The sequence below is a fragment of the Tamandua tetradactyla genome, chromosome 15 (genome assembly GCF_023851605.1).
Source record: "Tamandua tetradactyla isolate mTamTet1 chromosome 15, mTamTet1.pri, whole genome shotgun sequence".
NCBI lineage: Eukaryota > Metazoa > Chordata > Mammalia > Pilosa > Myrmecophagidae > Tamandua > Tamandua tetradactyla.
In genome coordinates this window covers 38,580,389-38,607,484 of record NC_135341.1, presented here as the reverse complement: position 1 = coordinate 38,607,484, position 27,096 = coordinate 38,580,389, and the positions used below count along the sequence as shown (strand labels likewise).

The following is a 27,096-nucleotide window of genomic DNA, read 5'->3' as shown; positions in this document are numbered from 1 at the left end:
TCAGGTGTCCCGACTGCCCCGTTTTTGGTGGGCCCCTTGGTCTAGTATGAGGACTGGGACATGCCTGGGAAACAGTAGTAGATGTGGCAGGGGGGAAAGCAGGGGCCAGCATGCCAAGGACCCCAAGCTCCTGGGACCCACCTGACCTACTCCAGGCTGATACTTGATGTTTTCCGTGGAGCCGACCTTGGAACGGACATTCTTCAAATCGGGCACTGAAGCATTGGCAGGTAGGCGGCTCAGCCTGGGGGCAGAGGAGCTGGGTTTGGCTGACAATGGCTTCTTGTCCAGGGAAGGAGTCATGGAGGCCCGTGGAGGCATGGGTGTGAGCTTGACTTGGCTGGGAGCCACTCCTGCTGAGGGGGCTTCCCCAGTGGCAGTAGTGTTTTTCTTCACAGAACTGGTGGAAATGTTCTTTGCACGACTCGTGTCAGCTGCAAAGGTGGAAGTGAGAGATAACTCACTTAGAGGGTTCAGGAGCAGAGAGAAAAAGGAGCCTAAGAGCCACAGAAGAGATGGTTCAATTAGGGTTCTATAAAGTAGGGGAGGTAGGATTACCTGGTGCAGACTTTGCAGCCATCTTCTTGATGTCTGTAGGTTTTCCTTCAGTCTTGATGGCTGCACAAACATAAACTAACCTGTAGAGTAGCTCATCCAGTACTGAAGTTCATTCATTCAACAATTATTGAGTGCCCATTTTGAGCAGAGCCTGTGCTCATCTCTGGGAATAAAGTAATAAATTAAGCAGCCACGCACAGTCCTTGTCCTTGTGGCATGAACAAGGCCAGGCACCATGGCCTGGGAGTTGGTTATTGAAACTGACTCAATATTTCTTACCATGCAAGTCCATGGCCACAATGTGTCAGTAATGAAGAAAGGAATAGAATGGGTAACTGTGAAGGGAAAAGTAAATTCTACCTGGGAGTTCATGAGAATCCCCTTCACTCAAGACTTTTCTGAATATAAAGAGCTGTTAACCTTACATGGAATCCAGGCTTGTGAAGTGTTTATACTCATCAGGCTGCAATTGTTCCATGTACCACACTGAGGGCTGGGCATAAGGAGAAGTGCACAGCTGTCTGTGGTGCTGGCTGGAGGTATGGCTGGGGCAAAGCCAAGGCCACACTCTCTTCCCCACTGGTTCCAATGGAGGGAAGGATGGGCAACACTTACCAGTGGGCCTCTTGGGCACGGCTGTGGGTGGGCTGTTATTGCTTGATGCAGCTGAGGCAGGAGTGGCAGCCACTGTGGCTTTTGGGACAGTTTGGGTGCTCTTGGAGCTAGGTCTGAAGGTTGGGGCGGAGGCTGGCTTGGATAGGGAGGCCCGTTTCTCAGCAGTCTTTGCCTCTGCAACAGGCTGGCAACAGAAAAGTGGGAGTAAGAGCTGTGGGCCAGCAATAGCTCCAGGAAGCCATGCCACAGAGATAGTTCCATATAAGCATGCACAGAGAACTGGGTTACTGCGGTTTGGCAGCTACAGACAGGAAAATATATAAAACTCTTAGGTCAAAATTCTCCAGACTGAGGGAGAAACTGGCCATATAGGTTGCTCTGTGATTTGAGGTCAAGAAATGGGGAGTCAAACTATCTTAATTCACGAGAACACGTGCAAATGAATGTCCTGGAATGAATACGCATACACCATGTCTATGTTTGCCTCAGAATCTACAATATTAGATATTATGTGTTTAATGTAATGAAATCTAATGTATTAAACATTTGACCAAAGATACCTTATTAAATAAACATACAAATATGCCAAAATTAAAAATTTCATGGTGTTGGAGACTGTGGCCCTGATTTTGAAGGTGCAGCTCCCAGTGCCCAAGGGCATTACTGGGTTTGCCCAGCTCACAGAATGATACTTAATATTACTCAACATTCAACAAATATTTATTGAATGACTACCATTTTCAGATATTATACTAGATGCTGGGGCCAGTTGTAACCTAAGAAATTCATTGCCTAATCTAGAAGAAAAGTTTTCTGGCTTCGTTTGTTGCCTTTCCTTGGTGTGCTAGCACTACTTGGCTACCTTGCTGTACGTCCATTCCTTCTGAAGAAAACACAACAGAAGGATAGCTTGATTAATCTTAAAGTATAGAAGGAAAATCCCAAAATGGCGAATGAAATAAAACTTAAAGAGTTGTGTTTTACTGAAGCAGCTTATTGTAGGTGTTGGCATTCTAAGATGTTTCCTGTCTGTGGTGGTTCACATAATAAACATAATGAATTGACTGGAGATAATGTGGGTCACTAATACTGAAGAAGAAAGACGTTTAATAGAAATAAATCAGGATTGAATCCAATCTGCTTTAGAACCTTATAACAATATTTTTTCATCCTTTGTGTATAGAAAATCTTTGACATGGTGGTCTTAATTATTACTACTAATTGAATAATTATTTCTGCCAATTTATTTTCTTACCACACTACTATTTATATTTGATATTTTGTATGTTCAAAGTCATTTATGTAGAAATTTGACAAGTCTCTCATTATGACTTCAAAAAATTAATGTCTTCTGTGCTGGTCTGAATCTGTGGTGGACCCCAGATAAGCCATGCCCTTTAATCCTCATTCAGTATTGGTGGGTGGGAGCATTTTGATTGTTTCTGTGAAGATGTGACCCACCCATTTGTGGGTGGTAACTTTTGATTAGATGATTTCCATGGAGGTGTGTCTCCACCCCGTTGAAGGTGGAGTTGCTTGCTGGAATCCTTTAAAAGAGGAAACATTTTGGAGAGAGTCCCTTCTTGGTAGAGCCACGTGAAAGCCAGCACATGCCACCATGTTCGCCATGTGCCCTTCCAGCTGAGAGAGAAATGTTGAACGTCGTTGGCCTTCTTGAACCAAGGTATCGTTCCCTGGATGCCTTAAATTGGACATGTCTATAGACTTGTTTTAATTGAGACATTTTCTCAGCCTTAGAACTGTAAACTAGCAACTTATTGAATTCCCCTTGTTAAAAGCCATTCCGTTTCTGGTATATTGCATTCCGGCAGCTAGCAAACTAGAACATCTTCCAAAACTTTTGATTGTAATTAATTGAGAAAAGTCTAAATTTTATCAGTGGGTCAAACAACTGTTACTTTAAACATTATTTTCAACAGAATTTATTGAAAATTTTTATCCCTACACTGTTAAAAACATTTTTCAGATCTCTTTTATTTTGAAGTGATTTTTTTCCTCTTTTGGTTTTTCACATGCCATTCTTTTTTTTTGAATAAGAAAAACATTGCCATCAAGAATTACTTGAGTTTTCACAGAGATAAGCTCTTTACTTTATAGAGATTATTGTCTAATTAATATGGCTATCCCAATTTAGAAAACAAGAAGTAAACCTGATATAAAAAGTTCCAGCAAGGAACATCTATTTACATTGTAAATGAATTGTTTACTTTATAAAAGTCTTGTTTGTGTCCATATATGTGTTGTGTATCTTGAGCTATTTGACTTAGTGACAGGGTGGGGTGGAGTGGCAAGAACACATATAGCTCAACTTCAGCTGCTGCAATTGAAAGTCAGTGAAATGAGCATAGTCTGAATTCCTATTAAAATGACAGAATACTTCAGTGCTCAAAATTGTATTGTCATGACCATGTTTCTGTTAATTACTGTAAACCAAAAAATATATAGAAAATTTTTCAAAAAAAATTAATTTCACTTGAATTCAGCCATTTGTTGTGGTTAATACGCACCCATTGAAAAGCTGAACAGGGAATTAGAAGCCTGAGCTCCAGCCGTAGGCCTTTCTGTAAGTCACAGTGTGTTCTTGGGAACATCCCAGGGCATTTCTGAGCTTTATTTCCTCATCTGAGAAAAAGAGGTTGGAATTGAATATCTCTTAGGAGCAGCCTCGATAACGTGTGATTTTAGGGAACAGAGGATGAGAAGTCTTTGACAGCATCGCGACGATGCGAAGGGCGGGTGGATGGTGCAAACCTGACAGTGAGAACAAGGGGCATCGAATGCGTGCTGTGAACTGAAACAGAGCGAAAGACACAGGGCGCCATGGTCACCCTAGCTCCTCTTACATGATGGCTGGGAATGCAGGAATAGGGGATGAAAACACAACTTTGATAAGCAGACAGACCATGTTATTCAAGGAGCAGGCCAAACCCCAGGTACGATGGCCCTAACAATTTCACTCCAAGATGAACCGCCATACTGAGGGCAGTTTGTTGGAAGACAACCAGGATATTGCTTAAGTGGAACATTAGCTAAATAGATGCTCAGAAATTAAGGGGATGGCTAACAATTAAAGCCTAGTTCTGAAAATGCAGGGAAATAAGCATTTCCACAATGGAGACCCTAAGTATAGGACAAAGAACCCTACAGTCAGAACCAGGAGAATTGATTTTGCTTTCAGTTCTGCCAGAAGCATATGGTAAGATTTTGTGCACAGGGATTCTCTCTCTGTGACTGCTCTAACATTTGAGGACCAGACCAGATGCTTTCTTGGGAGTCCTTCAACTTTTCAATAATATAACTATGATTCAGAATAATCTAGTATGGTCTTATTATTTTGCTAATGAGTGGTATTTATAAAATATGTCATAAAAAATTAATAGATAAACTGTCTAGTGGCTACAGAGATTCAGGGGAGCTGTTGCATTTTTTCCCGGTACCCACAAACCTGTGTTTTGCCAGCGTGCACAGGATGAAGGTAGTTACGTTGGTGGCTTTGCTGTAGTTGAGTATAACACTGCAGAGCATGCTGAAGAGGTTCAGCAAGCGGCTGTCGGTATAACCATCAAGGGAAGCAGAGTTCAGGTTTCCTTCTGTGCCCCGGGAGCACCAGGGTGAAACACATTAGCAGCACTGATAGCAGTACAGCATGTGATGCACAGTAATCAAAAGGGCTTACTTCCAGAACCAAATCCAGTACAAATTATGAAAAGTTTAAACAATCCTGCCATGTTACAAGTTCTTCTACAACCTCAGTTATGTGGATGCACTGTTAAACCAGCAGTTCTTGGAACACCTCACAGCTTGCCACATCGGATGACTCCATCCATCTCCCCTGCATTTTACAGTTGAATAAAGCACATCAGAGCTCAGTTATGGTTAACACTAGTAACTTATTCCTTCTGAATTTTTCTCATGTATCACTGGCTCAGCAATCATTAATGAAGTTTGAGACTATTTATTCTAATAATAAGGCTTACTTGGAGAACCCTTCAAACTGCACTAGGGATGGGGTCAGCACTTCCATTGAAAACAGAGTTGGGGCATCACGGAGAAGCAGATAGAACATCGAATCTGATCCCAACTCAAACCACTATAATTGCTGGAATGGGCCTAGTACCCTTCTTTCCAAATCAGCACACGGATGGACAAGCTGGGCCAAGGCACAGCCATTCTCAGGAAAAGAAGTCAGCCACGGTGGGACTGGCAGAGGGAGCATTCTCAGGGTTGCAGGCTTGTCTTCAGAGCTTTTCAGGTCTCATGGCTGGAGGCTTGCTGATGGGATACCACAAGCAGCAGCAGAGTCAGCCAAAAGGCTCTGAGGCCGTCTCTAAGAATCAGACGTCACTCTTGGGAGAGTCACCAAAAGAAATTTGGCTCAGTAAAAACCCATACTTGAACTTGGCAAGTGTGCTGCCCAGCATGTGTTTATCATCCCCTGCAAGTAAAAGCAGAATTTTTTTACAGAACACCAGAATTGCAGGCAACCTTCAGATGCAAACCCTCGGGGAAGTGATTCACAACACACTTTGGAAAAGTGCATTGCTTATTCTCAGCCTTTTGGTGATTATGCACAAGTGTCAGCTTTAAGAAATGAAAAACAAGGCTCATCATATCTCATTTCTGCCCCAGAGAGTGGGTCAGTGGAATTTGTTGACCAGTATTCTCAAGGCACAGGAACATATATTATGTGGAAACCTACTTTAAAAAGAAGCCAATGTACTGAGTTAAATTCTCTCCTTATAGCCTCATAATGTCTTTTGCTGTACCTCTGCTGTTCATCGCTGTCTTGACTTCATTCAAACTAGCCATATCCTTTAAATACGGGTTTATAATATTGTGTTGCGCAGCAAGCAAAATTGCCAAATGAAAAATAAATAGCAGTGAGATATCCATTGAGGACATTTCCCACTAGAATTAGATGCATCTTAATCAATGGGATATTAACTTGCAGTTCATTGGAGAAATTAACAATGTTCCAATACTTGCTTTAGATCTGGGAATAATTTTAACACCATATATAAAAGTTTGAAGCAATAAATGGGAAACAGTTTTGTTTCTTGAGCCTTAAGAGAATGAGATTTTTATAAACCAATGTGCATTTCAATTTACTCCCCCTAGAAGTGATCTGTTTTATAGATTTTTAGGACTTTTCCTAGGGAGCTACAAAAGTGCAAGTTCCAAATGCAGTGACGGTGATGTTATAAAGATGCTCTACCCGCAAACTAAATTATTGTCCACATACCTGCCATGCAATATAAAACCTGAACACAGACTGATGGTGACATCCAAGGAACATACTACCCAACAGATGCTTGACTTTGAATGCTATTTAGCATTTACACCTTTTGTGAAAATCACAAGGTATTTTAAGAAAAGTAGCTTTGGTAATCTAAGACAGGGGTTTGCAAACTATACCCTGTTGGCCAAATTCAGTCCATCCTGTTTTTTACTGCCCACAAGCTAAGAATGTTGTGAACGTTTTTAAATGGTTGGAGGGGGGGATATTAATTCATGAAGTTAACATTCTGTGAAACTCAAATTTCAGTGTCCATTAATAAAATGTTATTGAACTACAGCCATACTCATTCATTTACGTATCATCTATGGCTGCTTTCATACTACAAAAGTAAAGATCAGTAGTTGTGACAGAGACAATATGGCTTACAAAGCTTAAAATATTTACTATCTAGTCCTTGACAGAAAAAGTTTGCTGACCCCTGGCCTAATAACACTAATTCCTTGTTCCTTTTACTTCACCTAAAGAAAGTCCTTTGTGATAAACTTATAAGGGGCAAGGAACCTAGGTTTCTGTGCCTCATTTCATAGCATGGATGATCATCTAATAACTAGAACAGAGCCTATTTTGATCATCAAATGTCCTTCCACAATATAATAAAGCAGTCAATCCTGCCCTTTCTGAAGAAGTCCAATGGCATAACAGTATTTATAACCATTTTAATCTAATAAGCTATACCTCACACTCTCTGCCTTCTGTTTTTCTTTTGTAGTGTATTAGGATTGAAAATGATCAACTATTTAACCCAATTTACCTCTGAAATTTTTTCTTTTTTGTTTTTGTTTTGTTTGTCTTTTTTCAAATTTTGTTCTTATTGCATGGCTTTTCATATCACCATTTCCTGACGACCTTGCTATTAAATGTATGAGGAAACCCTTTGCTATCTAGAAATTTCTAAGTTTGTTCATTGTTATGAGACTGTAAAGGTCTCAACGATCCATTCTTTTTAAAATCAGAGCATTAAATATTGTCATTTGGGGGACTTATTTTTGACTGATATAAAGTTATCTATCCTGTTATAATTATGAAGTCTAGATATGAAGTCTAGAACTGATACATATGGTGTTTACTTTGTGAAGAATTCTCTTTGGTCTAATTTATTGCATCTACTAACATCTGTTGGAAAATGGCATCTAGGAGATTAAATTAGTGTCTAAGAAATGTACTATCCATAAGTAACATCACTCAATTAAACAGCAGGTGACTAATGGGTTCTCCAGGCCCTGCATGTCTTCCCATTCTCCAGTTGCATTTAGCCTCTTCAGTGCTTAGTCACCCCTCTAATAAAGTGCAAACAGAAAAAAAGGGAGATGGTGAACTTGCTATAAAATGAAAGCAGGAAGAGGCTGAAAGAACTAAAATGAAGAATTAGGGGATTCCAGCACTTGGATTGGCCATCCATACTGGATTGTGCCCTGTTACCATTGGACAGACCAGAGAAATGCAAATAAAGTGGTGTTGGTAATAAGGACTGTTATCACTCCACAAAATCTAACCTGTTATTTTTCTATGTAAGCGAACTGTCTGAATGCTTAGAAAATGACATCTTAATATTAAAAGGCATATGCATGTGAAAAAAATTTTTACTTGGGATGGAAATCTTTCAAGAATGTCACATCTTTTATATATGAGGCTCTTGGCTTTAGCAAGTGCCAGAATTAATCTGTCGGCTCTCAAAACCAGTACTCTACTGTTCCTCAATTTACATTTTCTCCTCTGCTACAATCATACAGCTACTCATATTTTTGATGAATAGGTTTTGTCAGTTTGTTTAACATTAGAAATCTTTCTACCATTAAAGGGATTAAATAAATTTCGTTAGACATCAGTTTTTCTCACTCTCAAAATGTTTCAGTGTTTCTTTTCTTTAATTTTTATTTTTTTTAAATACCAAAAAACACTAAACAAACGCAGACATTCTTAACTTTTGATCATTCCATTCTACATATAGAATCAGTAATTCACAATATCATCACAAAGTTGCATATTCATCATCATGATCATTTCTTGGAACATTTGCATCTATTCAGAAAAAAAATAAAAAGAAAACAGAAAAAATTTATGCATACCATACCCCTTACCCCTCCCTTTCATTAATCACTAGCATTTCAAACTAAATTTATTTTAACTTTTGTTCCCCCTATTATTTATTTTTATTCCACATGTTCTACTCATCTGTTGACAAGGTAGATAAAAGGATAAAAGGAGCATCAGACACAAGGTTTTCACAATCACACAGTCACATTGTGGAAGCTATGTCATTATACAATCATCATCAAGAAACATGGCTACTGGAACACAGCTCTACATTTTCAGGCAGTTCCCTCCAGCCTCTCCATTACATCTTGGATAACAAGGTGATATCTACTTAATGCATAAGAATAACCTCCAGGATAACCCTCTTGACTCTGTTTGGAATCTCTCAGCCATTGACACTTTATTTTGTCTCATTTCACTCTTCCCCCTTTTGGTCAAGAAGGTTTTCTCAATACCTTGATGATGAGTCTCAGCTAATTCTAGGATTTCTGTCCTACGTTGCCAGGACGGTCCAAACCCCTGGGAGTCATGCCCCACGCAGACAGGGGGTAGGTGGTGAGTTTGCTTGTTGTGTTGGCTGGAGAGACAGGCCACAGCTGAGCAACAATAGAGGTTCTCTTGGGGGTGACCCTTAGGCCTAGTTTTAAGTAGGCTTGACCTATCCTTTGTGGGGTTAAGTTTCATATGAACAAATCCCAAGACTGGGGGCTCAGCCTATAGCTTTGATTGTCCACACTGCTTGTGAGAATATCAAGAATTCAACTTGGGGAAGTTGAATTTTCCCCTTTCTCACCATTCCCCAAAGGGGACTTTGTAAATACTTTTTATTCACTGTTCAAATCACTCTGGGATTTATTGGGGCATCACTCTGGACAAACCAACAAAATCTCATGTCCTACTCAAGGTCCCACATACTTATGGTATTCAATTAAGCTGTCTACATAAGTTATATTAGGAAATGCACTAGTCACAAAATAAATTTTGTACCAAATAAGCATTTTTGCTTTAGTCTCACACATAAGGTGAGATTTTAAAATATTAATTACCATCTATTTTCAGCACCCTGCAGTAATGACATTCCTTTGTTCTTCCTCATGCAAAAACATTTTTAAAATTTGTACATTTAGTCACTATCATTATACACTCTAGGCATTCTAGATTATACTATCTCAGTGTTTATTGTCTATCTTTCTTTCTGCTTTCATTTGTGCCCCCAGCCCCTCCTCCCTCTATCATTCTCACATTCAGCTTCATTCAGTGTTTTAACATAATTGTATTACAGTTAGGCAGTATTGTTCTGTCCATTTCTGAGTTTTTACATTCAGTCATGTTGCACAATCTGTTTCCCTGCAGCTCCAATTACCCAATATCTTACCCTATTTCTATCTCCTGATGGTCTCTGTTACCAATGGAGTTCTCCAAGTTTATTCACTAATGTCAGTTCATATCAGTGAGACCAAACAGTATTTGTCCTTTTGTTTCTGGCTTATCTCACTCAGCATAATGTCCTCAAGGTCCATCCATATTGTTACATACTTCATAACTTTATTCTGTCTTACAGCTGCATAATATTCCATCGTATGTATATACCACAGTTTGTTTATGGACACTCGTCTGTTGATGGACATTTTGGCTGTTTCCATGTCTTGGCAGTTGTAAATAATGTTATAAACATTGGTGTGCAAATGTCTGTTTGTGTCCTTGCCCTCATGTCCTCTGAGTAGATACCTAGCAATGGTATTGCTGGGTCATTTGGCAATTCTATATTTAGCTTTTTGAGGAACCGCCAAACTGCCTTCCACAGCAGTTGTACCATTTGACTTTCCTACCAACACTGGATAAGTGTGCCTCTTTCTCCACATCCTCTCCAGCACTTGTCATTTTCTGTTTTATTGATAATGGCATTCTGGTGTGTGTGAGATGATATCTCATTTTGGTTTTGTTTTGCATTTCTCTAATAGCCAGGGAAGTTGAGCATCTCTTCATGTGCCTTTTGGCCATTTGTATTTTCTCTTCTGAAAAGTGTCTGTTCAAGTCTTTTTCCCATTTTTTAACTGGATTGGCTGTCTTTTTGTTGTTGAGTTGAACAATCTCTTTATAAATTCTGGATACTAGAACTTTATCTGATATATCGTTTCCAAATATTGTCTCCCATAGTGTAGGCTGTCTTTTTACTTTCTTGATGAAGTTCTTTGATGTGCAAAAGTGTTTAATTATGAGGAGTTCCCATTTGTTTCTTTCTTTTTCAGTGCTCTTGCTTTGGGTGTAAGGTCTAGGAAACTGCCTCCTATAAGCTTTATAAGATATTTCCCTACATTTTCTTCTAACAGTTTTATGGTCTTAGGTCTAATGTTTAAGTCTTTGGTCCATTTTGAGTTAACTTTTGTATAAGGTGTGAGATATGGGTCCTCTTTCATTCTTTTGCATATGGATATCCAGTTCTCTAGGCACCATTTATTGAAGAGACTGTTCTATCCCAAGTGAATTGACTTGACTGCCTTATTGAAGATCAATTGTCCATAGATGAGAGGGTCTATATCTAAACACTCTATTCGATTCCATTGGTGAGTATATCTATCTTTATACCAGTACCATGCTGTTTTGACCAGTGTAGCTTCATAATACACCTTAAAGTCAGGTAGTGTGAGACCTTCGACTTCATTTTTTTTCTCAGGATACTTTTAGCTATTTGGGGCACCCTGCCCTTCCAGATAAATTTGGTTATTGGTTTTTCTATTTCTGAAAAGTAAGTTGTTGGGATTTTAATTGGTATTGCATTGAATCTGTAGATCAATTTAGGTAGAATGGACATCTTAACTATATTTAGTCTTCCAATCCATGAACACGGTATGCCCTTCCATCTATTTAGGTTTTCTCTGATTACTTTTAACAATTCTTGTAGTTTTCTTTGTATAGGTCTTTTGTCTCTTTAGTCAAATTTATCCCTAAATATTTTATTCTTTTGGTTGAAATTGTAAATGGAATTCTTTTCTTCATTTCCCCCGAAGATTATTCATTACTAGTGTATAGAAACACTACAGATTTTTGAGTGTTGAGCTTGTAACCTGCCACTTTGCTGTACTCATTTATTAGCTGTAGTAGTTTTGCTGGGGATTTTTCAGGGTTTTCGACATATTGTATCATATCATCTGCAAGCCGTCAGAGTTTTACTTCTTCCTTTCCAATTTTGATGCCTTGTATTTCTTTTTCTTGTCTAACTGTTCTGGCTAGAACTTCCAACATAATGTTGAATAACAGTGGTGATAGTGGACATCCTTGTCTTGTTCCTGATCTTAGGGGGAAATTTTTCAGTTTTTCCCCATTGAGGATAATATTAGCTGTGGGTTTTTTTCATATATTCCCTTTATCATTTTGAGGAAGTTCCCTTCTATTCCTATCCTTTGAAGTGTTTTCAACAGGAAAGGATGTTGAATTTTGTCAAATGCCTTTTCTGAGTCAATCAAGATGATCATGTGGTTTTTCTGCTTTGATTTGTTGATATGGTGTATTCCATTAATTGATTTTCTTACGTTGAACCATACTTGCATACCTGGGATGAATCCTACTTGGTCATGGTGTATAATTCTTTTAATGTGTTGCTGGATTCTATTTGCTAGAATTTTGTTGAGAATTTTTGCATCTATATTCATTGGAGCGATTGGTCTGTAGTTTTCTTTTTTTGTAATATCTTTGTCTGGCTTTGGTATGAGGGTGATGTTGGCTTTGTAGAATGAGTTAGGTAGCTTTCTATCCTCTCCAACTTTGTTGAAGAGTTTGAGCATGATTGGCACTAATTCTTTCTTGAATGTTTGGTGGAATTTACATGTGAAGCCATCTGGTTCTGGACTTTTCTTTTTGGGGAGCTTATTAATGACTGATTCAATTTCTTTACTTGTGATGATTTGTTGAGGTCATCTATTTCTTCTCATGTCAAAGTTGGTTGTTCATGCCTTTCTACAAAGTTGTCCATTTCATCTACATTGTCATGTTTATTAGCAAAAAGTTGTTCATAGTATCCTGTCATTACTTCCTTTATTTCAGTGGGGTCAGTGGTTATGTCTCCTCTTCCATTTCTGATCTTATTTATTTGCATCCTCTCTCTTCTTTTTGTCATTCTTGCTAAGGGTCCATCAATCTTATTGATTTTCTCATAGAACCAGCTTCTGGTTTTGTTGATTTTCTCAATTGTTCTCATGTTCTCAATTTCATTTATTTCTGCTCTAATCTTCATTATTTCTTTCCTTTTGCTTGCTTTGGGGTAAGTTTGCTGTTTTTTCTCTATTTCTTCCAAGTGGAGAGTTAATTCCTCAATTTTTGCCCTTTCTTCTTTTTTGATATAGGTATTTAGGGCAATAAATTTCCCTCTTAGCACTGCCTTTGATGCATCCCATAAGTTTTGATATGTTGTGTCTTCATTTTCATGTGCCTAGAGATATTTACTGATTTCTCTTGTAATTTCTTCCTTGACCCACTCGTTGTTTAAGAATGTGTTGTTGAGCCTGTGCATATTTGTGAATTTTCTAGCATTCTGCCTATTATTGATTTCCAACTTCATTCCTTTATGATCTGAGAAAGTGTTTTGTATGATTTCAATCTTTTTAAGTTTATTGAGACTTGCTTTGTGACCCAGCATATGGTCTATCCTTGAAAATGATCCATGAGCACTTGAGAAAAAGGTTTATCCTGCTGTGTGGGGTGTAATATTCTATAAATGTCTGTTAAGTCTTGCTCATTTATTGTATTATTCAAATTCTTTTTTTCTTTATTGATCTTCTGTTTAGATGTTCTGTCTATTGATGAGAGTGGTAAATTGAAGTCTCCAACCATTATGGTAGATGTGTCTATTTCTCTTTTCAGTATTTTCAGTGTTTGCCACATGTATTTTGGAGCATTCTGGCTTGGTGCATAAAATATTTATGATTGTTATGTCTTCATGCTGAATTGTTCCTTTTATTAATACATAGTGTCCTTGTTTGTCTCTTTTAAGTGTTTTATATTTGAAGTCTAATTTGTTGGATATTAGTATAGCTACTCCTGCTCTTTTCTGATTGTTATTTGCATGAAATATCTTTTCCCAACTTTTCACTTTCAGCGTATGTTTATCCTTGGATCTAAGATGTGTTTCCTATAGACAGCATATAGATGGGTCCTGTTTTTTTAATCCATTCTGCCAGTCTATGTCTTTTAATTGGGGAGTTTAATCCATTAACATTTAGTGTTATTACTGTATGGGTAGTACTTTCTTCCTACCATTTTGCCTTTTGGATTTTATATGTCATATCTAATTTTTCTTCTTTTTACCTTTACCGATAGTCTTCCTTTCTACACTCTTCTCCACACCTTTGTCTCCTGTCTTTTTGTATCTGCCTCTAGTGCTCCCTTTGGTATTTCTTGCAGAGCTGGTCTCTTGGTCACAAATTCTCTCAGTGATTTTTTGTCTGAAAATGTTTTAAGTTTCCCTTCATTTTTGAAGGACAATTTTGCTGGATATAGAATTTTTGGTTGGCAGTTTTCTCCTTTAGTAATTTAAATATATCATCCCACTGTCTTCTCGCCTCCATGGTTTCTGCTGAGAAATCTACACAAAGTCTTATTGGCCTTCCCTTGGATGTGATGGATTGCTTTTCTCTTGCTGCTTTCAAGATTCTCTCCGGCTAGTTTACAGTTCTAAGGCTGTGAAAATGTCCAAATTAAGGCACCTACCGGAGGTTACCTTCACTCAAGAAAGGCTGATACTGTCTGAAATACCTCTGTCAGCTGGGAAGACACATAGCGCGTATCTTCTGGGGTCTTTGGCTTCTGGACACCTGTCTCATCTGGGAAGGCACATGGTGACATCTGCTAGCTTTCTCTGCTGGCTTCATCCAACAGCTTCCTCTGGGCCATTTTCTTTCTGCATCTCCAAAGGCCTGTGGCTATATGGGTTCTGTTGACTCTTTCCAAAATGGTTCCCTCTTAAAGGACTCCAGTAAGCAACCCCACCTTGAATGGGTAGAAACACATCTCCAAGGAAACCACCTAATCAAAAGTTCTGACCAACAATTGGGGGCAGGGTCACATCTCCATGGAAAGAAGTTAATCAAGAAGACCCCATCCAACAATATTGAATGAGAATTAAAAACTATGTTTTTTCTGGGGTACACAACAGTTTCAAACCAGCACAGACCTCTCAACTCTATTGAAATCTCTCCAACTTTGTTTTGTTTCATTTCTCTTCCCCATTTTAGTCAAAAAGGCTTTCTGATGAGTCATGTTCCAGGTACCAGGGGAGGGCAGTGAGGTCACCTGTGAGTTGGCTTAGAGAGAGAGGCCACATCTGAGCAACAAAGGAGGGTCTCTGGAGGTGACTCTTAGGCATAATCACAAGTAGGCTTAGCTTCTCCTTTGCATAAGTTTCATAAGGTCAAGCCCCAAGATTGAGGGCCTGGCCCATCATATTGGCAGTCCCCAATGCCTGCAAGAATATCAGGTCTTCCCCAGGTGGGGAAGTTTAGTATTTCCACCTTTTCCTCCAGTCCCTCAAATGGACTTTGTAAATACTTTTTAATTTTCTGCCCAGATTACTCTGGGATGTATTGGGGCATCACACCACCCTGTACAAACTAACAAGATCTCTGAGGGGTAAAGGGTATGGTAGGTATAATCTTTTTTTTTCTTTTTTGTTTTCGTTTTATTGCTTTTTCTGAATTAATGCAAATGTTCTAAGAAAAGATGAATATGCAACTAAGTGATGATATTGTGAATTACTGATTATATATCTTAATGTTTTATTTGGTTTGTTAATTTTTTAATTAATAAATAAATTTTTTTTTAAAGTTAAAAAAAATCTATGTAAAGCATACTATATATAAAAAAAACTAACTAACAAGATCTCACTCCCTATTCAAGATTACAGTTGTTATGGTGTTCGAATAAGCTGACCATACAAGTTAAATTAGATAGTGTGCTACCAAAAATATAAGTTTTCCACCAAATAAACATCTCTTCCTTTGGTCTCATACAGAAGTTAAAGTTTTAAAATACAGTCAATACCATCCTTTATCCTTTATCTTTTAGTCTTATTTACCTAGTCCTACCCAGATCAGCTTCATTCATATCTCTAATTGAAGTCTGATCACTTTTTCAGTGTTTTTAACAATTGCTGTATGAGGCAATGCTGGCATTCATAGCTGCAGAACTCTAGCTTTGAATCTCAGGTGTCAAACAAATATCCAGAGTTCTACGGAGTGACTAGGTTATACACAAAGAACTCAGTATCTCAGAATTTAGAAGTAACAGTTACAACTCTGGCATAGATGTGACTGCTCTAGGAGCTTCAATCTAGGAACCTTTACAATAGGTCTTCACCTGATAATTTATGCTCTCAAATTCAGAGTTCACATATTATAATTAGTCTATTTTAGTGAGGCATTATAACATTTGTCTTTTTGTTTCTGGCTTATTTTCGTTCAACATACTGTCCTCAAGTTTCATTCACCTTGTTGCATGCCTCACAACTTCATTCCTCCCTGCAGCCACTCAAAAGTCCATTGTATGTATACACCATAGTTCCCCCTTCCATTCTTCAGACATGTACCCTTAGGCCATCTCCATCCATTGCAAAACACAAACACTGTCGCCATAAGCACTAGTGTACAAATGTCCATTCATGTCCCTGCTCTTAGTTCCTCCAAGTATAAACCTGACTAGGGAGTTCTAGAATCATATGTCCCTGCCCTAGCCTCCTGTGGAGCCACCACACTGCCCTGCAGAGGGGCTGTACCACTCTACTTCTTTACCAACAGTGGGTAGGTACATCTTTCTCTCCATATTTTCTCTAGCACTTGTATCTTTCTGTTCATTTACAACAGTTTTATTCATACATCATTCAATCCAATATAAGTACAAAAATCAATGATTCCCAGTATAATCGCATAACCATGCCCTCACCACCACAATCTATATATGGACATTTCCATTTCTTCCACAGAGAATCCCATACCCTTCTGCCATATGCCCCACTTATTGACATTTAGCATTGGCATATGGTCTTTGTTGATTATTACAATGTTACTGTTAACTATAGACCCTAGTTTTCATTGATTGTATCTCCTGCCCCCCACCCCATACTATCCCATTTTCAACACCTTGCAGTGTTGATACTCATTTGCTCTCCCTCCCACAAAAACATTCTTATATTTATATATTTAATCATCGTCATTGTCCACTCTAGGCATTCCTAAGTTATACCATCCCAGTTCTTATCTTCTGTCTTTCATTCTGGTGTCATACATGCCCCCAGCTCTCCTCCCTCAACCGTGCCACCTCAGCTTCATTCAGTGTACTTACAATATTGTGGTACCATCAGATAGTATTGTGCTGTCCATTTGTGGATATTTCAGTCAGTCCTCTTGAACATTCTTGTGCTAGTTTGAAAGAATGTATGGACCCTAGAAAAGCCATGTTTTAATCAAAATCCCATTTCATAATGGCAGAATAATCCCTATTCAATACTGTATGTTTGAATCTGTAATTAGATCATCTCCCTGGAGATGTGATTTGATCAAGAGTGGTTGTTAAGCTGGATTAGGTGATGGCATGTCTCCATTTGGGTGGATCTTGATAAGTTTCTGGAGTCCTATAAAAGAGGAAACATTTTGGATAATGAAAGAGATTCAGAGAGAGCAGAGCAGAACAACATAGCCACAAGAAGCAGAGTCCACCAGCCAGTGACCTTTGAAGATGAAGAAGGAAAATGCCTCCTTCATGAAATAGGAAGCCAGGAGAAGAAGCTAGCAGATGATGTTGTGTTCACCATGTGCACTTCCAGATGAGAAAGGAACCCTGACCATGTTCACCATGTGTCTTTCCAGTTGAGAGAGAAACCTTGAACTTCATCGGCCTTCTTGAAACAAGGTATCTTTCCCTGGATGCCTTTGATTCGACATTTCTGTAGACTTGCTATAATTGGGACATTTTCTTGGCCTTAGAACTGTAAACTAGCAACTTATTAAATTCCCCTTTTAAAAGCCATTCCATTTCTGGTATATTGCATTCTGGCAGCTAGCAAACTAGAACAATTCTCTACTCCTTCAGCACCAAATGCCCAGATCTCTCCTCCCTTTCTATCTCCTGATAATCTGTTTTCTTAACTTTAAACCTCAAAGTTCACTCATTAATGTTAGTTCATAATAGTGAGACCATTCATTATTTGTCCTTTTGCTTCTGGCTAATTTCACTCAGCATAATGTCCTCAAGGTTTATCCATTGTTACATGCTTCATGACTTTATTCTGTCTTACCGCTGGGTAATATTCCATCGTGTTTATATACCACAGTTTGTTTGGCCACTGGTCCGTTGATGTGCATTTGGGCTATTTCCATCTCTTGGCAATTGTGAAAAATGCTGCAATAAACATCTGTGTGCAAATGGTTGTTTGTGTCCTTGGTTTCAATTCCTACGAATATATACCTAATAATGGGAATCTGAATCATATGGCAATTCTATACTTAGCTTCCTGAGGAACTGCCAAACTGCCTTCCAGAGTGGTTGCACCGTACTATATTGAATAAGTGTACCTCCTTCTTCATGTCCTCTCCAGCACTTGTAGTTTTCTGTTTTTGTGATACCATCCTAGTATGTGTGAGATGATACATTATTGTGGTTTTAATTTGCATTTCCCTAACAGCCAGTGAAATTGAGCATCTCTCTTTTTTTTCCTATGGGCAGGCACCGGAAATCGAACCTGGGTCTCTGTCATAGCAGGTGAGAATCCTGCCTCTGAGCCACCATCGCACCACCCTCTTCATGTGTTTTTGAGCCATTTGTATTTCATCTTCTGAAAAATATCTGTCCATGTCTTTTGCCCATTTTTGAATTGGTTTGTTTGTCTTTTTGTTGTTGAGTTGTAGAATCTCTTTATATATTGTGGATATTGAACCCTTATCTGATATGTGGTTTCCAAATACTAGTCTCCCATTATTAGGCTGCCTTTTTACTTTCCTGACAAAATTCTTTGATATGCAAAAGTTTTCAATTTTCAGAAGATTCCATTAATCTATTTCTTTTTTCATTGCTGTTGCTTTGGCTGGAAGGTCTAGGAAACCAACTCTTACCACAAGATCTTTAAGGTATTTCCCTACATTTTCTTCTAAAAGTTTTATAATCTTAGCTGTAATGTTTAGATCTTTGATCCATTTTGGGTTAACTTTTATATGAGGCATGAGATATGGATCCTCTTTCATTCTTTTGCATATGGATATCCAGTGCTCCAAACACTAATTATTGAAGAGACTGCTCTGTTCTAGTTGAGTTGATTTGACTGCCTTATCAAGGATCAATGTCCATAGATGAGAGGGTCTATTTCTGAACACTCAATTCAATTTTATTGGTCAGTACATCTATCTTTGTGCCAGTACCATGCGTTTTTGACCACTGTGGTTTGTAATGTGCTTTAAAGTCAGGTAGTATGAGACTTCCCACTTCATTTTTCTTTCTCAAGATATTTTTGGCTATTCGTGGCACCCTGCCCTTCCAAAGAAATTTGGTTATTCTTATTTCTATTTCTGCAAAGTAATTTGTTGGGATTTTAATTGGTATTGCACTGACTTTATACAACAATTTAGGTAGAATTGACATCTTAACTGTATTTAAGCTTCAAATACATGAACATGATATGCCCTTCCATTTATTTAAGTCTTCTTTGACTTCTTTTAGCAATTTCTTGTGTTTTTTTCTGTGTTTAGATCTTTTATGTCCTTTTTTAAATTTATTCCTAGACATTTGATTTTTTGGTTGGTATTATAAATGGAATCTTTTTCTTGATTTCCTCCTGAAATTTCTCATTAGTAGTGTATGGAAACACTACTGACTTGGGGGTATTTATCTTGTACTCTGCCACTTTGCTGTACTTGTTTATTAGCTCTAGTAGCTTTGCTGTAGATCTTTTGAGAATTTCAACATATATTATCATGCTATCTGCAAACAGTGAAAATTTTACTTCTTCTTTTCCAATGTGGATGCTTTTTTTTCTTGTCCAACTGCTCTAGCTAGAACTTCCATCACAATGTTGAATAACAGTGGTGACAGTGGGAATCCTTGTCTTGTTCCTGATCTCTGAGGGAAAGCTTTCAGTCTTTCCCCACTGGGTATGATGTTAGCTGTGGGTTTTTTATATATTCCTTTTATCATGTTGAGGAAGTTCCCTTCTATTCCTGTCCTTGAAATGTTTTAATCAAGAAAGGATGTTGAATTCTGTCAAATGCCCTTTCTGCATCAGTCAAGATGATCATGTGTTGTATTACATTAATTGATTTTCTTGTGTTGAACCAGCCTTGCATACCTGGAATAAATCCCACTTGGTCATGGTGAATAATTCTTTTAATGTGCTGCAGGATTCGACTTGTATGTTGTTGACAATTTTTGCATCCATATTCATTAAAGAGATTGATCTGTAATTTTCTTTTCTAGTAGTATCATCTGGCTTTGGTATTAGAATGATGTTGTCAAGGATAGGTCAAGTTCACCCCTGCTTCAAGGAGCAGCTGGAGAATGGACAGGAGGGTGACTGGGATGGCAATTCCAGGGTGTAGGTGACCTGAGAGGGTCTTTTGCACCACATAAGAAGGCCCTGGTTACAAAAGCTGAGGAATTGAGACACAGAGAACCAGAGACCATCCAACTAGTGCAAACAGTCTAGTGTGCCCATTTTTAAATGGAAGCCCAGAGCCTGCAGGAGTGCATGGACAGGGAGACCAGGACTAGGAATGCTCTACTTCTGTGTTCCCCATGCCACATCCTGCTCCTGTGCTCCAAGGTCTGAGCTGTACCACATACCCATGGTCCCCACACTGCACCTCTAGAAGCCCGCTACATGCACCCCATGCTCAAAGGCACTGGCGTAGCATCCCCAACCTATGCCTACACATGCACTGCAAAACATCACTGCACTGTTGTGCCCCACCATGCACCCCACATCCTGCTCACATCCATCCCACAAATATAAAGCTTTAGACTACTGAAGGAAATCAACTTGTAAAATAATCCAACCAAGATATTTGCATGCCACGAAGACAACAGAAGATCATTAAGTATATTAAGATGCAGACAGATATAGCCCAGCCTAATGACCAAATTAAAACACCGGAGGAGACACAGACTTTGGAACGACTAATCAAAGATGTTCACATAATTCTACTAAATAAAACAAATGGGTTGGCTAATGACATAAAGAGGATCAAAAGACACTAGAAGAGCATAAAGAGGAATTTGAAAAAATAAATAGAAAAATAGCAGATATCATAGAGATTAAAGATGCTGTAGACCAAATAAAAAATATACTCGAGACATGTAATAACAGAATTAAAGAGACAGAAGAAAGAATAAGTGAACTAGAGGACAGGACAACTGATTTCAAACACTCAAAACACCAAACAGCAAAAAACATGGAAAGGGTGTAAACCTCCCTGGCAACATGGGTCAGAAATCCTAGAATGAGCTGAGACTCAGCATCAAGGGATTGAGAAAACCTTCTAGACCAAAAGGGGGAAGAGAGAAATAAGACAAAATAAAGTGTCAGTGGCTGAGAGATTTCAAATAGAGTTATCATGGAGATTATTCTTACACATTATATAGATAACCCCTTTTCAGTTTAAGGTGTATTAGAGAGGCTAGAGGTAAGTGCCTGAAACACTAGAGCTGTGTTCCAGTAGCCATGTTTCTTTAAAATGATTGTACAATGATAAAATTTTCGCAAAGTGACTATGCGATTGTGAAAACCTGTTCTGATGTTCCTTTTACCTATGGTATGGACAGATGAGCAAAAAATATGTATTAAAAATAAATAATAGGGGGAACAAATGTTAAAATAAATTGGGTGGAGAGAAATACTAGTGGTCAATGAGAGGGAGGGGTAAGGGGTATGGTATGTATGAGCTTTTTCTTTTTTCTTTTTATTTCTTTTTCTGGAGTGATGTAAATATGCTAAGAAATGATCATGGTGATGAATATACAACTATGTGATGATATTGTGAGCCTTTGATTACACAGAAAGCATGGTATGTTCTTCATACGTTAAGAATGTTCGCATTGTATGTTGATTGGTTTTATTAATAAAAATTTTAAAAATTGGAAGAATTGTATTGGATCTCAGGGAAATGATGGGCAAAACAAAACACACAAACATAACAATCATTGTTGTCCCAGAAGGAGAAAAGAAGAGTAAAGGGCTAGGAAGATTAGTTGAGGATAAAATGGGGGAAAAGTTCCCAAACCTCATGAGAGGCATGAATATGCAAATCAAAGAAGCCCAGTGAACTCCAAATAGAATAAATCCAAATAGGCCTTCCCCAAGACACATACTAGTCAGTCTGTCAATGTTGAAGAGAAGCTGAAAATCCTGAAAGCGGCAAGAGAAAAACAACCTACTACACACAAGGCAAACCACATATGATTGAGTTCAGACTACTCAACTAGCACGATGGAGGCGAGAAGACAGTGGTATGATACATTTAAGATCCTGAAAGAGAAAGATTTCCAGCCAAGAATTCTGTACCCAGCCAATTTGTCCTTCAAAAGTGAGGAAGAGATTAAAATTTTCACCAACAAACAAGTCCTGAAAAAAACTGTCAACAACAGACTGGCCCTACAAGAAATGCTAAAAAGAATTCCACAAGTTGAATAAAAGAGACCAGAGAGGGAGGTCTGGAGAATGGCACAGAATTGAAGAGTACCAATAAGAGTAATTTAAAGGATAAAAAGAGATAGAGGGAAATAATATATAGATCTGACAAACAAAATCCAAAGAATAAGATGGTGGATTCAAGAAATGCCTTTTCAGCAATAACTTTGAGTGTTAACAGACTAAATTTACCAACTAAACATACAGATTGACAGAATAGGTTAGGAAATATAATCCAGCTATATGCTGCTTACAAGAGACTTATCTTAGACACAAGGATACAAATAGATTGAAAGTGAAAGGATGGAAAAAGATGTTCCATGCAAGTTGAAACCAAAAGAAAGCAGGAGTATCTATACTAATATTGGACAAAATAGACTTCAAATGTAAAGACATCAAAAGAGACAAAGAAGGACACTATATATTAATAAAAGGGACAATTCACCAAGAAAATATAAATCATAAATGCTTATGCTCCCAATCAAGGAGCTCCAAAGTGCATGAGACAGACATTGGCAAAACTGAAAGAAGCAATAGACGTTTCAACAATAATAGTACGAGACTTCAATACACCACTCTCCTCTATAGATAAAGCAACCAGACAGAAGATCAACAAGGAAATAGAGAAATAAACACCTTGATAAATGAATTAGACCTAACAAACATATATAGGTTATTACACCCCCAAATACCAGGATATACATTCTCTAGGATAGCTCATATGCTGGAGCACAAAACAGGTCTTTATAAAGTTAAAAACATCAAAATTATTCAAAGCACCTTCCCTGATCACAATGGAGTGAAGCTGGATATCAATAACCACCAAAGGATAAGAACTTTCACAAATATATGGAGATTAAATAATGCACTCTTAAACAACCAGTGGGTCAAAAAAGAAATTGCTAGAGAAATCAGTAGCTATCTGGAGATGAATGAAAACAGGAATACAACATATCAGAACTAATGGGATGCAGCAAAGGCTGTGCTGAGAAGGAAAGTTTTGCCGTAATGCCTATATTAAAAAATAAGAAAGGGTGCATGTATGCTCGCCTTCCATGAAGAAGACCCTGACCATACCCCACCACCCCCCCCAAAAAAGCAAAAACCAAGGACTTAAATAAATAAATAAATAATTTAAAAAAGCTAAAAGAAAAGAAAAAGAATGATGTTATCTTTATAGAATGAGTTAGGTAGCTTTGCGTCCTCTTTAACTTTTTCGAAGAGTTTAAATAAGATTGGTACTAATTCTTTCTTGAATGCTTGGTAGAATTCACATGTGAAGCCATCTGGTCTTGGACTTTTTCTTTTTTGGGAGCTTCTTTTTTTTAACATTCTTTATTGTAAAATATAATATATATACAAAGCAAGGAAAGAAAAAGCAATAATTTTCAAAGCCTACTTCAACAAGTGGTTATAGAACAGATTTTTCAGAATTTGTCATGTGCTACCATTCCATAATTTCAGATTTTTCCTCTACCTACTCAAAAGCACTGGAAGCTAGAAGGAATATTAAAGTAATGATTCAGCAGTCATAGTTGTTTGTTAAATCCTTTTTTTCCTGTTATACTTCCTTTTTCTCCTCTGATAACTCTCCCAATATCTTTATGCAGTGCCATTCTGACTTTTTCATGTTGAGAAGGGGTGTCCACACTAAAGGGTAGAGGGATGTAATCAATCAATAATTTTGGAGAGGCTGATCCCTCTGGGTTTCAGGATTTAGCTGACCTAGGAACCCTCCAGGAATATAATAAACCTCTCTGCCTTTGGTCTTGTGCTGGTTTGAAAGGAAGTATGCCCCCTAAGAAAAGCCACGTTTTGATATAAATCCCATTTCATAAAGGTAGAATAATTCCCTATTCAATACTGTATATTTTAAACTGTAATGAGATCATCTCCCTGGTTGATGTGATATAGTCAAGAGTGGTTGTTAAACTGGATTAAGGGATGACATGTCTCCACCCATTTGGGTGGGTCTTGATTGGTTTATTGGAGTCCTATAAAAGAGGAAATATTTTGGAGAATGAGAGATTGAGAGAGAGCAACACTACAAAGCAGAGAATCCACCAGCCAGCGACCTTTGGAGATGAAGAAGGAACATGCCTCCCGGGGAGCTTCATGAAACTGGAAGCCAGGAGATGAAGCTAGCAGATGACGCCGTGTACACCATGTGCCCTTCCAGATGCGAGAGGAACACTGACTGTGTTCGCCATGTGCCTTCTCACTTGACAGAGAAACCCTGAACTTCATCGGCCTTCTTGAACCAAGGTACCTTTCCCCAGATGCCTTAAATTGGACATTTCTATAGACTTGTTTTGATGGGGACATTTTCTTGGTCTTAGGACTGTAAACTAGCAACTCATTAAATTTCCCTTGTTAAAAGCCGTTCCATTTCTGGTATATTGCATTCCAGCAGCTAGCAAACTAGAACAGGTCTCATAGAGTATGTGAAGTTGTAGAGTACATATACTATCATGTTTTACTGTGCATTCTAATTTACCTTAGACCCATCCATATTGGCTTTGTTTAAACTCTAAATAAGGCCTGGCCTCTTTTTTAGTTAATTTAACTGTTATTATATAAAGCTATGCTAACTTTCAGGGTTGCAGCACTCCATTTCTGGGTTTTAGGTATCACAGAGTTACTCAAAGTTCCAGGGAAATACCAGCTGATACACATATAGCTCAGTGTCTCAGAATCTAGAAACACATTTACAACTTCAAACTAAGTGTGGCTTCTATAAGGGTGTACGATCTAGGCTCCCATTTTCTGTAAGTATTTTCTGAGAGAGACCTTAGCATATTTGTTCTTTTGTTTCTGGCTTATTTTCCACAACACATTGTCCCCGAGATTTATTCAGTTTTATTGTATGCCTCTATACATCCTTCTTTTTGTAGCCACGCCATATTCCATCATATAAATGTATCGCCGTTCACCATTCTGCTTCTCAGTCATTGTATCCTTTGGCTGTCTCCACCTATTAGGCAGCAAGGATAATGTCCAAACAAAATAATAATAACCATGTCATACGGTGTCTTAGTTGGGGATTGTAGAATCAGCAGCACTCTCAATTTTAAACAATTTTGATTTGTCCATAATGACAAAGAACTGGCAATCACAATGTCACCAACTATCAAATCAACACTACCCCTTATCAATTTTCCCTTCTCCCACATTTAGTTGCCTCCGGTAGTGCTGTCATACTGTTGATATCTTCCTGTTAATTACTGTCCATAGCATGTATTTTTAGTTTCCCCCCTTTATCTCTCAACTATTGACTCTTTGTCCACTATTGAACAATTGAAATAGTTTATGCAAGACCTTATAATTGTAGATTTAATCAGTGGGATACATGGCACTAATACATTCTCTTCCAATCATATTCACCTTCAATATGGCAATGTTATTTATAAATGCGCTAATTAGTTACCATCATTTCTGTCCATTCCTTTGCATTTAGATTCAGCCTCTTTGGGTATTCTCTTCTCCATCTCTAGCTTTTGTGTACCTCTAGGTCTGCTATATCCAACAGTAAAACATCTGAGATTACCTTTACCAGAGTCATAATATGACATCATAAAGTATCTGTCCTTTTTGTTTCTGATTTATTTCACTCAGCATTATGTCTTCAAGATTCATCAACATTGTCATATGTATTAGAAAATCATTTCATCTTACTGCTGCATGATATTCCATCAGATGTGTGCTGGTTTGAAATGATGTATGTACCCTAGAAAAGCCATGTTTTAATCCTAATCCCATTTTGTAAAGGCAACCATTTCTTCTAATCCCTATTCAGTATTGTATGCTTGAAACTGTAATTAGATCATCTCCCTGGAGATGTGATTTAATCAAGAGTGATTGTTAAAATGGATTAAGTGGAGGCGTGTCTCCACCCATTCGGGTGGGTCTTGATTAGTTCTGGAGTTCTATAAAAGAGGAAAAATTTTGGAGAATGCTAGAGATTCAGAGAGAGCAGAGAATGCTGCAGCACCATGAAGCAGAGTCCACTAGCCAGTGCTTTGGAGATGAAGAAGGAAAACGCCTCCTGGTGAGCTTCATGAAACTGGAAGCAAGGAGAGAAAGCTAGCAGATGACAAAGTGTTCGCCATGTGCCTTTCCAGCTGAGAGAGAAGCCCTGACTATGTTCACCATGTGCCTTCTCACTTGAGAGAGAAACCCTGAACTTCATCGGCCTTCTTGAACCAAAGTATCTTTCCCTGGATGCCTTTATTTGGACATTTCTATAAACTTGTTTAATTGGGACATTTTCTCAGCCTTAGAACTGTAAACTACAACTTATTAAATTCCCCTTTTAAAAGCCATTCCGTTTCTGGTATACTGCATTCCAGCAGCTAGCAAACTAGAACAAGATGTATATACTATGTTTTGTTTATCCACTCGTCTATTGATGGGCACTCGGATTGTTTCTATCTTTTGGCAATTGTGAATAATGCTGCTGTGAACATTGTTATGTAAATGTCTGTTCACACCACTGTCCTCAGCTCTCCTGGGTATATACCAAGTATTGGTTTTGCCTGGTCATAGGCCAACTCAATATTTAGTTTTCTGAGGAATCGCCAAACTGTCTTCTACAACAGCTGCACCATTATCCATTTCCACTAACATTGATAAGTGTTCCAATTTTTCCACATCCTCTCCAACATTTATAGTTTCCCATTTGTTTAATAGCAAGCGTTTATATAGGTGATGTCTCATTGTCATCTTAATTTGCATTTCTCTTATAGCTAATGAAAATGAGCATCTCTTTATGCATCTTTTAGCCATCTATATGTGCTCTTCAGAAAAGTTTCCATTCATATCCTCTGCCCATTTTAAAATTAGGTTGTTTGTTCTTTTGTTGTTGAGCTGTATAATTTCCTTTATCAGATATATGGTTTCCAAATATTTTCCT

At 38.1% G+C, this 27,096-nt stretch overlaps 1 protein-coding gene and 2 pseudogenes across 1 annotated transcript; 2 read left to right on the top strand and 1 right to left on the bottom strand.

The window, feature by feature from the left end:
- Positions 1–25,700, bottom strand: LOC143657740 (microtubule-associated protein 4-like). Its single transcript, XM_077130337.1, has 4 exons — positions 25,612–25,700; positions 1,174–1,357; positions 559–618; positions 1–434 (listed from the first exon to the last, which is right to left on the bottom strand). Exons 1-4 carry the CDS (start codon positions 25,615–25,617, stop codon positions 1–3), a joined length of 684 nt encoding a protein of 227 aa, XP_076986452.1. The 5' UTR covers positions 25,618–25,700.
- LOC143657926 (CDGSH iron-sulfur domain-containing protein 2-like) lies at positions 1,719–2,283 on the top strand (annotated as a pseudogene).
- LOC143657741 (ribonucleoprotein PTB-binding 2 pseudogene) lies at positions 4,535–5,917 on the top strand (annotated as a pseudogene).
- Positions 25,701–27,096: the final 1,396 nt, after the last annotated feature.